General features: G+C 38.9%; 1 protein-coding gene across 1 annotated transcript in view; it reads left to right on the top strand.

The window, feature by feature from the left end:
• The first annotated feature begins 9,010 nt into the window (after positions 1-9,010).
• The window catches only part of LOC100270770 (GTP cyclohydrolase I), a 51,651-nt gene continuing 46,049 nt past the window's right edge, over positions 9,011-14,612 (top strand). Inside the window, 1 exon segment of the mRNA NM_001173332.1 lies at positions 9,011-9,346. Coding sequence (NP_001166803.1) covers positions 9,262-9,346 — 85 coding nt within the window. The 5' untranslated portion in view covers positions 9,011-9,261.

Raw genomic sequence — 14,612 nt, 5'->3', positions numbered from 1 at the left:
GTAACCAAGATGGCTGGTGGTCACGTTGTAGAAGTCTTTAAGCTCCGATAACCACTTAACAGCAGGTGGGCCGTGAGCTCGTCCACCTGTCTGAACAAGAAATATATTGCAAAATTAGGTAGAAAAAACTTAAGGACACTGTAGAGATAGAAAGGAGCTATAGACACAGCCCACTGAGTTTCTCGCCGGATCTTCTCAGTGGGTCGCGATCCGGTGGTAAATTCTGCGAATCACTGCTCTTGCTAGGGCTAGTGTTAGCAAATTCTTTCAGGCTGAGTCCGTGAGCTCATCTACCCGTCGGGGCGATGCTAGAATAGCCTCTTAAGTTACCAGCAAGGATGATGGAGAAGGATAATATAATACAATGGACACAAAACCCGCCACTAATAATAAAGGCCTCAGACTGTGATCGTTGTAGGAACCTTTAACCTAAATTACGATTACCTAAATGTATTTTTTTACATAACTCGCTTTGATAATTTTTATTATGGTTATCTAATTAAAAAAATAAAAATTTATAAAAATTCCGTACGTTTTATCAATATAAAAATATATATTTACGCACAATGATTTTTATGATAATAAAAAAAAAACTGTTGATCGCGAAATATAAACGTCGAAATCTTGCGTGTTTGAGACTGTGAAATGGTACGCAGAAATCGAAGCAAGAATCCACTGCTGGATGTAGGGCCTCTCCCATAGTCCGCCACAATGAACGATCTTCCGCCTTCCGCATCCAATCTCTCCCAGCATATCGCCGCAAGTCATCGGTCCAACGAGCAGGGAGACGCCCAACGCTGCGCTTACCGGTACGCGGTCTCCAGTCCAGAACACGTCTGCTCCATCGGCCATCGGTTCTGCGACAAGTATGTCCGGCCCATTGCCATTTCAGCTTGCTAATCTTTAGGGCTATGTGGCTACTTTGGTTCTTTGACGGATTTCCTCATTTTTGAATCGATCCATCAAAGAAACTCCGAGCATACACCTTACCATAGCACGCTGAGCGACTTTGAACTTACGGACCAGACCTGCGGTCAATGTCCACGTTTCAGCGCCATATGTCATGACCGGCAGTACGCAAGCGTTGAAGTCTTGTGTTTCTAGGCATTGCGGGATGCTGAGTTCAAGATATATAATCAAAGTTTACCAAAAGGCTTTGCAATTATGAGATTCCAGTGTCGAGACAAAGATTGGATAGCGTACCATCTCACAGAACGCCCATACCAGCGGTCGTAGACACCACGACCCTCAAACCGTTCGGTTGGCAGTCCAGAGTTTTTTTTGCCTACCTATGCCGGTAACATCTAGGGGTTATACCAGCGTCACCTAACGTGTAGACGAGCTCACGGAACTTAACACGTTGACTGCCGTGTAGGTCTCCGGTGCCCTACGCGGCGCACTCAATTAATTATGTCGATTTTTCTCTTTGTTCTTCTTACTAAGGCGCCGGAATATCTAGTAGACTCTGGGAAAGACGAATCCGAACGATACTGACAATGAATCTATTTCAGAGACCTAAACGACTAAAAAATACATTATCAACCAAAGAAGGCAAAGTTAAGGAATCCAGGCGCTTAGTAACAGAAATCGACATAATTGCTTGAGTGCGCCGCGTAGGGCACCGGTGACCCACACGCCAGTGAATGTGTTAAGCCTGGCGAATTTGCTAACACTAGCAACGAGAGCAGCGCTTCGCAGAATCTACCACCGGATCGAAATCGCGACCACTGAGAAGATCCGCCGAGAAATGTGTAATAATTCCGTTGACTTCGAATTTTTTATTGCTAAATGAGTGAAAGCTCGGCCCACCTTGTGATAAGTGTTCACCGGAGCCCATAGACATCAATAACGTAAATACTGCCGCCTATAAATTATTAATTATTGCCAATAAACAACTAGAACTTCGAATATATAAATGAATCTAATTCTTGAGCTTATCGGTGATTATGGTCGAAATTTGGATAAACACATAACCTGTGTGCTTAGTGCAAGTTTTTTAACACTCTCGATAGCGTAAAAGTTAACTCAAATATGTATGCAGTTGGAACAGCGCCACTATCGGCAAACGTAAGCAAACGTTCCAACTCCATACAAATTTGAGTTAACTTTTACGCTATCGAGAACGTTAACTCGCACTTAGCGACAACTGTTTGCTTCCCCTTCGACCGAGTCACCGTAAACGGATTACCTGGCGTTAAAAAAAAAAGGTTCACACCAAAAAGAATGATTCTGACCATGACATGGGTAACCAAAGATACTATTGGAATAGGTTCGAACTATTTTACAAATTGTTGCGTCATCTCTTACGTAACATTAAAATAGATACGAGTATACAATATATTATTCTTATGTGATAAGGTCGGCCGAGGAATTAATTACACAATTCCGTGACGAAATCAAATTAAAAACAAACAAATTAAAATATTTCCATTATTAAAGATACTAGTGGTCCCGCAGTAGTCGAAATTCGACTATAATTAATTGGAATTGTAAGTTTGTACACTATTATGATTGTATTTTATACTTCTATAATCACAAATTTCGCCAAGACTACACTACACTATAAAATATATTAACAAAGACTAACAATATTTAATTTCAATTTGACAACAAACGTCAAGAACAAAAGTTTGAGAATAATAAGTAGTATGCATGCGTGTGTGCGTCAAATACATAGTATGTAGTGTGTGTAATGTTTTATTTATTGATTTAATGTATCTTTTAGGCATTATTTAAAAAAAAATTAGCATTGTGCACTTCTTCTCTATATTCTCTATAAGTATGGAAAATTTCATACTCCGCCGTCCGGGCAATTTTCGTAAAAAGGGATACAAATCACGTATTAATATATAGATTTATTTGCGTTGTAAAATCACTTGATCCCTAGTTTTTTGTTATTTTCATTGCCTAACGAGGGGCAAAAGGCTATTTAGTTTAAGCGACATTTCGCTTGACATTTATCATTGTAATTAAAGATCCGTCTTATTTGGTACTAGCCGTACTCGCCGGCATTTAAAATTAACATTATTATTTATTGTCATTATTATTAGAGTCCAACACTTATATAAATATTAGCCTATCCATTAAGTACATGTATCTTCTACATGGATACCAAGTTTCAAGTCAATCGGATGCATGGTTTTTTTTTTATGATTGAGAGATTACTGGTGGCCCGGAGGCCTTTCCAGCTTCACCAGGACAGGTGGGCGAGCAAAGGCTCAGCCAGGAGGGGTGCGATTTGCTAACAACTGCCCGAGCGCCTCCGAAGGAGACCTAACAACTCAAGAGCAGTTGCTTCGCGAATGAATTTACTACCGGATCGGAATCGCGACCCACTGAGAAGATCCGGCGAGAAACTCAGCGGGCTGATGCATGGGTTAGGCTGCACGTCGACCTCTTTGTCGAGTTCGACGAGTACGGTTACCGGGGTTCCTCAGCCTGCTCCTAGTGTTAGAGCTGAAGGTATCTAATGCAAGAGTTATTGGATCTGATGGATCCGTGAGGACGTGTCTAGGGCGACGACGGTGACTTGCTCCTGCGTGATCAGGATTCGGGGAGTAGTCAGCGGCGGCAACGATAAGGCGATTATCATGACGCATAGCCTTATCGAAGTAACGTTCCGACACTGACTTCATGTGTTTGCGGATCGATTCGAGGCCGTCGTGTAGGTCGACGTTCCTCACGAACCACGGAGCCCCGACGGCTAACCTGCAAAAGCGGGATTGTAGGGATTGGAGGGTGTCTATGTGTGTGCGGGCCGCGTGAGCGAACACCACACTCGCGTAAGTCATGACGGGCCTTATGCAAGTTTTGTAAAGTGTCACCTTGTTCCGAAGGGACATTTTACTCCGCTTACAGATCATGGGATAGAGTCTGCTGAGAATAAATGCGGCACGATCGCGGACTGTTTTTATATGCGGGCGGAATGTCATGGATGCATCCAGGGTGACTCCCAGGTACTTGACCTTCCTAGCCCAAGGTATAGGTTGGCCGAAGAGGGTGATCGGGGGTGTGATATTTCTCCTCCTAATGCGGGAGGAAATAAGCGGTGAGTTTCCCCTTTGAAATAACACTGCTGTGCTTTTCGCTGGGTTGATGTCTATGCGCCATTTTCGGAACCACTGTCCGAGGGTTAACGCTGCACTCTGGAGCTTACTCGCGATTAGGGAGTTGTTTCTACTTGAATAGTAAACGGTTGTGTCGTCAGCGAATAAGGCTAGCTGGGTCGGCGGCGACCGGGGAATATCGTTAATAAATAAACTAAATAGGAGCGGAGAGAGAACGGAGCCTTGCGGGACTCCAGCCGTGAGTGGTCGCGGGGAGGAGCGGGTTCCCTCTACTCGATATCGAAAAGAGCGGTTAGACAAGAAGTCTCGTATGATGAGCACGAGACTGTCCGGTACGCCCATGTTGAAAAGTTTGAAAATCAAACCGTTGTGCCAGACTTTGTCGAACGCTTTTGCGACGTCGAAGAAGAGGGCTCCCGTGTAGATCGGTTTTGGTCGGTTAAGTCCTACAAGAATATGCTCCGTGAGGCGGTGCACCTGTTGTACGCATGAGTGATTTGCACGGAATCCGAATTGTTCATCGATGAGAATGCCCTTTGATGAGACGAAGTCTCTGAGGCGTTTGTAGAGCAGACGCTCATACAGTTTGCCCAGAGACATGAGGAGGCTAATCGGGCGGTAACTCGTCGGATGATTTTTTGGTTTACCGGGTTTGTGTATGCCGATAACGTCCGCTTCTTTCCACACCGCGGGAAAGATACAGTTCGCCATAGCGGCATTGAAAATAGATGCCAACATCACGATGAGTTGGATGGGTAGAAGTTTAATAACGCGGTTAGATATACCGTCGGAACCGGGAGCCTTGCGAGGACGTAGGTCTTTGATCAGGTCTTTAACTTCCATTGGGGTGACGGGTGGTAACGCATCCGAGGGTGGCAAGGCGGATGCATGGTTCAGTAGCTATAACGGAACATCCATAAAAACCACTGTAGATTTATATATTAGTATAACTAAATTAATATCAATAGGTCGATGTGTTTAATTGAACTTCAATTAAGCTTACTCCATTCAAATAGCTAAAGAATTTTTTATGTTATGATTTATTTTTATCAAATTTTAAACTTTAAATGGCTCTCCAGTAAAGTTGCAAAAATTAAACCTTATAGCTTAAACCATATAGTATTTCACGTCTCGATATAATAAATAATATACACCCCGTACTCCAGATGTATAATTTGAACGGCACACGTCTTTTGACTAAAGCTAAATATTTATTAAACTACAAAGGAATTTTTACATACTGCCAATTGAAACCCAAAACCTCAAGAAAATTAAATACTATTGACACCACACTGTTCGGCCCGCCTTTTATCAGAATGAAAAATATTTATTAAAAGATTTAAACTTAACTGCCCCAAATTCGTATAAAGAATTCGTTTATATAAAAAAAGAAAAAGAATAGTTAGTATTAAGTACTCTTACGTTTGCTTAAGTAATATCTTTCTATAGACCAGCGAGAGAAGATTGACAATATAATTTCAACGCATATGTGTGCATAGAAATACACGCTAATAAACAACTTAGACTAGAACTTTATCAGAAAATTGAAACCTTAACTAAAACTATATCGCCGAAAACATGGGCTATTGAGAATTCGCAAGCCGAAACAGTGACAGACTTTGATGATATTTCCGAATCGTGGAAACAGTACTACTGTCAATCTCTGTTTGAAGACCCTAAGTCGCACTGTTTCGATCCAACCGCACCTCAAGATAAAGAGATAGGGCCGAATATTCTTAGGGATTAGGTTCGAGCTGCAATAAAACACCTTATCGAAGGCAAAGCCACAGGAAGGCACGCCGTTCCGATTGAAACCATCGAGACATTTTGAGTCGTCGTGGCCTAAAGGATAAGACGTCCGGTGCATTCGTATCTAGCGATGCTACGGTGTTCGAATCCCGCGGGCGGGTACCAATTTTTCTAATGAAATACGTACTTAACAAATGTTCACGATTGACTTCCACGGTGAAGGAATAACATCGGATAATAAAAATCAAACCCGCAAAATTATAATTTGCGTAACTACTAATGGTAGGGCCTCTTGTGAGTCGGCGCGGGTAGGTACCACCACTCTGCCTATTTCTGCCGTGCAGCAGCAATGCGTTCCGGTTTGAAGGATGGGGTAGCCGTTGTAACTATACTGAAACCTTAAAACTTATAAATCAAGGTGGGTGGCGCATTTACGTTGTAAATGTCGATAGGCTCCAGTAACCACTTAACACCAAGCAATAAGCAATAAAAAAAAATCATGTGTCAGCCAGATGGAAGATTTACTCAGCAAAGTAGAACGCATCTATCTCGATTTCGGACTTAAAATTAACCGGAGCAAGAGAAAGATCATGGTTGTTGACCGCGCTAATAATAACTCGCCAGAGGTCACAAGAACTGCGAACTGTAATGTCTCATACATTAACTTGGGCGGAGTAATTTCGAACAGTGACGGGTGCATTGATCCAATCAAACGGCGTATGGCTAATTCAAGGTCAGCTTTGGACAGGCTGAAGAAAATATAGCGGCATCTAAATATCACCAAAGCCAATAAAATTAGATTTGTAAGGGTGCTCGTAATACCCATTTTTCTTTGCGCTGCTGAGACCAGAGTATTAAGAGAAAATGAGAAAAAAAGGATAGATGCTCTCGAAATGTAATGCTAGATAAGTGAATACCATAGCAGTCGTCGTGACTTAAAGGATGGTCCGGTGCATTCGTACCTAGCGATGCACCGGTGTTCCAATCCCGCAGACGGGTACTAATTTTCCTAATGAAATACATACTTAACAAATGTTCACGATTGACTTCCACGGGGAAGGAATAACATCTATATATATATATATATAAATGAATTGCTGTTCGTTAAGTTTCGCTAAAACTCGAAAACGGTTGGACCGATTTAGCTAATTTTGGTCTTGAATTATTTGTGGAAGTCCAGAGAAGGTTTAAAAGGTAGATAAATATGAAAATGCTCGGAATTAAATAAAAATAATTAACAATTTTGTTTTTCCTTTGATGTGTCCCCCGTCGGACGGATTCCTTTTGTTTGTTTTAAGTTTATTTCATACAAAAGTTTAGGTCTTTTATTTATCGATTGAGGCACTACGAAGTCTGCCGGGTCAACTAGTTCGGAATATATATTAATATAACTTATGTATGTGAGGCGCTTGGTGTATCTTATCAAGCAACACGATTGAGCTATTAGGAGGTCTCCCATCCAGCAAATCCCACCCCTGCTGGCTGAGTCCGTGCTCGCCCACCTGTGTCTTGGCGTAGCTGGAAAGGTCTATGAGCCATCTTTCCATGCCAAATAAGAAAAAACAAGTGATGCGAATATTAAAACCCCAAAAAAAGGAAGGCATTTTCAGAATTGGCCCCACTAGCTTCAGATACACATACGAACCTGTTAAAATTGTAGTAAAAAGCATTTTTTTATTATTTTAATAGGCTTTCAAAGCCGAGCACATGTTACAGTTGTCGCTAAGTTTGAATCATGCAATCTGTTTTTTTGTCATCATAATACATAACAAATCGGACGTTCCGAGAAAACCTTACAGTTTTCGTGGTCACGATTGAACAAGCGTGTACGTTAATGTCGTGAATAATAAAACTATAATAAATAAATAAATCGCAAAACTCAACCGTAAATCACACTTTTCATTATGTTTACAACTCGTAAAAAGAAAACACTGTTTTTTTATTACTTAGATTTGGGGGGCCGAGCTCACGGCATATCTGGTGTTAAGTGATTACCAAAGCACGTAGACATCTAAAACCTAAATCCCAACACCCACCTCGAGACATGAGTTCTAGGATCTCAGTTTTTACAGTATAACAGCTTCCCTACCCTTAAAACCGAAACGCGTTACTGCTTCAGGGCAGAAATAGGTAGGGCGGTAAGTACCTACCCGCGCGGACTCTCAATACTTCTTACCATCAGTAATTAACATGTACATTATAATTTGGCGGTTTTAACTTTTATTATTCGATGTTACTCCTTCACCGTGGAAGTCAATCGTGAACATTTGTTGAGTACGTATTTCATTAGAAAAATTGGGTACCCGCCTGCGGGATTCGAACACCGGTGCATTGCTAGATGCGAATGCACTGGACGACTTATCCTTTAGGCCACGATGACTTCGCAGGAAAGTGGAAGGAAATTTCAAGAAAAGTGCCAGCGTCCCTTCAAGTTTCGATGACAGCATTTTTAATACAATAAAATACCGCATGACATTACAATGAATGTCCCACTCAGCTTCTCGCCGGATCTTCTCAATGGATCGCGATTTCGATCCAATGGTAAATTCACCGAAGCGCTGCTCTTGCTAAGGCTAGTGTTAGCTAATTCTCTCAGGTTGAGCCCGTGAGCTCACATACCCGTCCGTGAAAAGCTGGAATAGCCCCTTAGGCTACCAGTGAATGACAGGAAAGGAAAAAGAAATCTCTTTTAATCAAAGGAGATCAACAATATACCTTCTCGGTAAGGAGTGGGTTCCTTGGCTAACTAACGTTCACATGCCAAGCTATTTATTATATCATCTAACTACCATGTGATTCGGAATACATTGATAAGAAAAATAAAATGCTTACTACATTTTTTAATCAAAATTACTAAACTTCACCACAAATTATGAAATTGTTTATTAAATTATTGTGTAAGCATCTCAAAAGCACGTTGACTGGCACGGGATGTGACCCTTCAAACTATTATCTCCCTAAAATATTAAGAGCAAAGTTCAATCATAAAAACCATTGGCCGTAGCCTAAATCAATAAAACGAAGAAAAAAATAAGCAATCACACAACAAAAAAAATATTACGTAACACTGTACATTGTTTTATAATCATATAAATCGTTTATTAATTGAATTAATACTGAGTATTAAAGCGTTAAATTAATTAATATGTAACAGTGTATTTTCGTGTATAAAATAAGTAGCATCGATTGAGAATGAACCATTTTGTTTGAAGGCGCCCGCGTGAACGGTCACCGCTCTTTTAGACAACCTTAGTCCTTTCGGTCGTAAAATATACGTAAATCTTATCACTAGCCTGTCCGGTTTTTTATCATTACAATCGAGAACGCCTTGGGTTCAACAAAAGCCATTGCCGATCTTTGTAGCTGTCACGGTGACGTTAAAAAGCGCGCCAAAACGCAGTCGATTTATTTGTTCGCGATTATAATTTTCAATTCGTAAAACAAAATGAAGGAGCTGAATGGAGTTTCAACCAGCCAGTGCGTCGAGACTAACGGAGCTCTCACTTTTACCAAGAAGAAGAATGACAATGGTAATTATTAGTCATAATTTCAAATGTTTTTTTATTTTTAATGTATTTGAAACATAACCTAATTTGATCATAAATTTTTTTTATAAGTCGTTTCAATACGTTTTAAGTTTTTGTTATGTGTAATTTTGTAAATTAATTAATCATCGATTTGATTTTTAAGCCTAATACATTCAAAAGAACACACGACCTAGTTTTAAGAGAAGGACGTTTGACCGGAAATTCGTCGCGTGAATAATTAAAATAAAAAAATTTTTTTTTTTAGTCTCTTAGACTACGATAACGTTATTTTAATTGGTCCATGGCGGACCTTGAACGAGAATCCGCTGCCACAAAGACCTAGGCACACTTTGCCGCGAAAAAAAAACTACGTCTTGGATCGCGTGACATTGTGGGCCGTGGTATTACATACCTCGCTGTCACTTAGCAATCAAAGTTTTTTTTTTTTTAATTTTTAAATAGTTTAGACGAAGGTATACGCATGTGATACAATTAGCGATGTAGCGATCCTCAGGCAAAGGTTTTTCTCTATGAATGTGGTGACAATTATTATAAATGAGCCCATAATCAACTCGTAATCAAGGAAAATATTTTATACACTTATATTTTTAATTCATCTTATACGTTATATATTTTAATGTGCAAAAATGACTTTTTTAACTTAGATTTTTATTGTCGGTTTGAGTTTTGTTTTTTTTTGTATTTTGCATTTTAGCACGACCACTTAACACTTCCGTTGTAAATGCTTTTGAACAACAGAATCTAGCGGCCAATTTTAATGACTTATCGAAAACAACAACAGTGGATACTTTTGAACACAATCGTTATTGATCAGTGCATCAAACACGGTACTCGCCGTTTGAGGTCGACAAGTCTCATATCTCGTTCCATGGACTCTCTGCTGCTCTGATAGAGCTTCGTGGACTTCTTAGACAAATTGTTCTATTTACCGGACCAACGAATAGAAAAAATACGGACATGACTTCATTGAAATGTGTCGTGGCCTAAAAAGCATAAGACGTCCGGTGCATTCGTGTTGAAGCGATGCACCGGTGTTCGAATCCCGCAGGCGGGTACCAATTTTTCTAATGAAATACGTACTCAACAAATTGACGTTCACGATTGACTTCCACGGTGAAGGAATAACATCGTGTAATAAAAATCAAACCCGCAAAATCATAATTTACGTAATTACTGGTGGTAGGACCACTTGTGAGTCCGCACGGGTAGGTACCACCACCCCGCCTATTTCTGCCGTGAAGCAGTAATGCGTTTCGGTTATAAGGGTGGGGTAGCCGCTGTAACTATACTTGAGACCTTAGAACTTATATCTCAAGGTGGGTGGCGCATTTACGTTGTAGGTGTCTATGGGCTCCAGTAACCACTTAACATCGGTTGGGCAGTGAGCTCGCAAGCATTAAAAAAAAATTACGATTTTAATTTTTGCCTAAATTTAATTTTCTAAATGAATTGTATCAAAATAAAATGTATGTCAATCAAATGTAATCAAAATAACACAAGCGGTCCGTCGATACGGACCGCTTGTGTTATTTTGATGCCAATGTGTACGGAGGACGAGCGCACGGCTCACTAAGTAATAAGCGGTTATCGAAGAACGTAGGCATCACAGCATGAATGCCACAAGCGGCGGGTTCGACGAAGACGGTGACCGGTGCTTGTGGTACCTAAAAGCACCGTTAGTGGATCTGGAGGATCCGTAGTGACGTGTTATGTTTAGGGCGACGTCGACTGCTTACCATTCGGTCCACAGTATCGGGTATGTAATTCCCGGCGGCCACGACAAAAGGGTTTTCATGTCGTGTCGCCTTCTCAAAGTAGCGCTATCATGCCGACTGTAAATACTTACTGACTTAGTCAAGCTCTAGGTCATCATGGTGATCCACATTCCTTAGGAACCATGGTGCTCCGAAAGCTATCCTGCAAAAACGGGATTGAATGACTTGAACACTACGCTTGCATACGTATTGACGAGGCGTATGCAAGTTTTTTTGAGCGCCAGTATCACTTTTAAAGTTATAATTTGGAAAAATATATCATAACAAAAAAAATCTACAGATATTTGGATGGAGTAACCTTAATTGAAGTTCAATTAAAAGCATCGAACTGTTGATGCAGATACCAAATATGTAAAACTCACCTTTAGTAACAAAGATTCAATATATAACAAGTGAGTCGACTATTATCAAAGGCGGCAATCTGACTTTTGGACAATGATTGGTAAATCAGAAAAACGAATTATTGACTTTGTATTCCATCGGCAGTTACAAAACTCTTCGGAACGACATCTTAGATACATAACAGGTTAACTATTAACCTTTATTTAATGCAGGTTTTGAACCGTATTCTTTGAAGGAGACGATTATATTCAAATCAATCTGTATTGACATATCAATAATTTTTTTTTGTCCAAATGCACAGATTGCCACCTTTGATAATAGACGACTCAAGTATAACAAGTAACAAGTTCCTCGATATAATCTCTGGTTATTTATTGGTTTTGGTAAATATATATTAAATTTGACAAGCTTGTCGATTTTAGTTTTAAGCTTGCAACCCGATTAAGTCGTAAATTCATAGTTATTTAAGATGAACTTAACGAAATCCATTTTCTATTTTATGTGAGTGTTCAAAATCGAGCGTCTGATATAAAACATTAACATTATTAACTGCCAAAACGAATCCGTAATGAAAGAATCAAAACGCAACGTCACATGTTTTTGTATTAATTTGAATAGGAACATAAAGATATTGAGTATATTAATAAATTAATTTAATAATAATTAAAAAAAAAAACCTTTTAGTAGCGACTTGAGGTAAATCATTTTCAACAATTTTAAAACAATACTCGCTGCTCGTAAAACACGTTTTTAATCCGAAAATTTCTAACCACTTTTTTTAGGGTTGTAATAATCTGGAGTGTTTTGATGAATTAAAAAAAAAATAAAGTTAGTACGATATTCAATTTTGAATCAAATCAAATCAAATCAAAAAAAATTTATTCAACATAAATGAAGGTACATACTTGTTGAACGTCAAAAGAACTACCGCCAATTCACAAGAATTAGCCTCCGTCCTGAGAAGAATTGGCAAGAAACTAGCGGGGATGTCTTTTTTTTTTTTAATATTAGATAAAAAAAAAAAAAATAGATTTTTTTAAATATTCATTTTTACAATAAGTAATTATAACATAACAATTATTACAATATTGAAATGCCCGGAGCGAGCAACTCATTCCCACTTTGTGCAATCTTCTAGCAATCTGAACCATTCTTGAACCCACTGGAAAACACACACAAAAAATTTCATCATAATAGGTCCGGCCAAAGTTCACTAACATACACACCGACAAAAGAATTATATCTAGGGGTGAGAGGTTATTGGGCTTAGCGACATTTATCTTTGTAAATAAAGGTCCGTTTTATTTAGTACTAATTAATATTGTTAAGAAAGATTTAATTCTATTCAATCTTTGGTAAATGGACTTTGTGGTAGTAACATCACAATTCGGCAAATGTCAACTTGACATCTGTCAAAAATCCCGCGTTTTTTATCTTCCTGTGGCGTCACTACATTCGTCTGTCGTACACACATTTAATTTTGCAATAAAAGAGTTTTGTGCATTTAGTTTGATTTGCTATCAGGTATCAACAATTCGATCTTTTTAATTGTCTTTTTAATTTTTTATTATGCAAGAATGTGGCTTAAACCAAATAGCCTTTTACTCCTCAATATATGTATATTAAAAAGAAAGAATCTTAGGTCGAATAAATACAATTATCCCGTCATCGGTTTTTGATGCGTATTTAAATTTTCAAATTAATCCGACGTCTATTGAAGTTTATCTTATACCTTTAAACGAGCAATTCTTGTATATAATCTGAATCTCGGAAACGGTTCCAACGATTTTCATAAAATTTAGTATACAGGGGATTTCGGGGGCGATAAATCGATTTTTTATGATGTCGGTAAGATCGAAAAATATTATTCATATTTCATCATTTTATCAATAATTAATTCGTATTTAAATAAAATTTCTAAAAAACACAATTTATCAAAAATAAAAAACCTCAGGTAAAGGTCAGGTAAAGGTCATTAACTAGTGAAAATTACACATAAACAGATTCTGTTACGCAAACATACGTTATATATCTATAAAGTCTAAAGTCTAAAACTAAAACTATAAAGTCTAAAACTAACTAAAGCGTCCTGAAAAACTATAAATTCCAGGATAAGAATGTTAGACATTCGTTTACACGCAGATCAGTCAATATTTGGGCGTCCTGGCTGAGCCTTTGCTCGCCCACCTGTCCTGGTGAAACTGGAAAAGCCTTCGAGCCACAAGCAATCCTTCCCTCCCAAAAAAAAAAGAATTAGGTGTTTACGGTTATTGTACTGCAGAACTGGGACTTAGAGATAATGAGAGTCGAGTGGCGACAGATACTTTTTTGGCAAAAACCGCCCCGCCCTTCGAACCGAAGCGCATTACTGCTTCACGGCAGAAATAGATAGGCTAGTGGTACTTTCCCTGTGCGGATTCACAAGACTAGTAATTACGTAAATTATAATTTTGTGGATTTGATTTGTATTACACAATGTTATTCCTTCACCGTGGAGGTATATCGTGAACATTTGTTAAGTACGTATTTCATTAGAAAAATTGATACCCGCCTGCGGGATTCGAACACCGGTGCATCTCTACATAAGAATGCACCGGACGTCTTATCCTTTAGGCCACGACGACGGCCTGGCGAGATCACGAGACTAAACATCGCAGTAAATTTTAACACTATAAAAAACGCATTCAAATATTACTACAATATTAATAAGGATTAACACGCATCAATCGCGACAGGTATATATATTATATACGAGACATGATAGCTAATTGATTATTCGAAGGTCGACTTTAATATGATCAATCATAAATTCGTTTTTATGAGCCGATAGTTTCGCTTCGGTTATAAATTAGTTATGTGCGTTCCAGCTCGCTGTGTGGGGTAACCATTGTGCTAAGTGCGAGTTTTAGAAGTGAAAACTTCTTTAGAATCGTTGTGATTTCAAACCGGATGCAACGGAAAAAACGACAGGTAAGAGACACAAATACAAAAATGTGTAGGATGAAGCCAGCAAAGAATGAGACAGAAATACACATACTATTTAATACAGCGCCATCTGTGAGATTTTTTAATACTAACGTGTGTATGAAAGCTCTTGTAGTGAATTTTAATTTAGGATTATACGTGAAATT

The sequence above is a fragment of the Bombyx mori genome, chromosome 24 (genome assembly GCF_030269925.1).
Source record: "Bombyx mori chromosome 24, ASM3026992v2".
Lineage (NCBI taxonomy): Eukaryota > Metazoa > Arthropoda > Insecta > Lepidoptera > Bombycidae > Bombyx > Bombyx mori.
The sequence above is the reverse complement of the archived record's forward strand: the minus strand, read 5'-3'. Positions and strand labels throughout refer to the sequence as shown.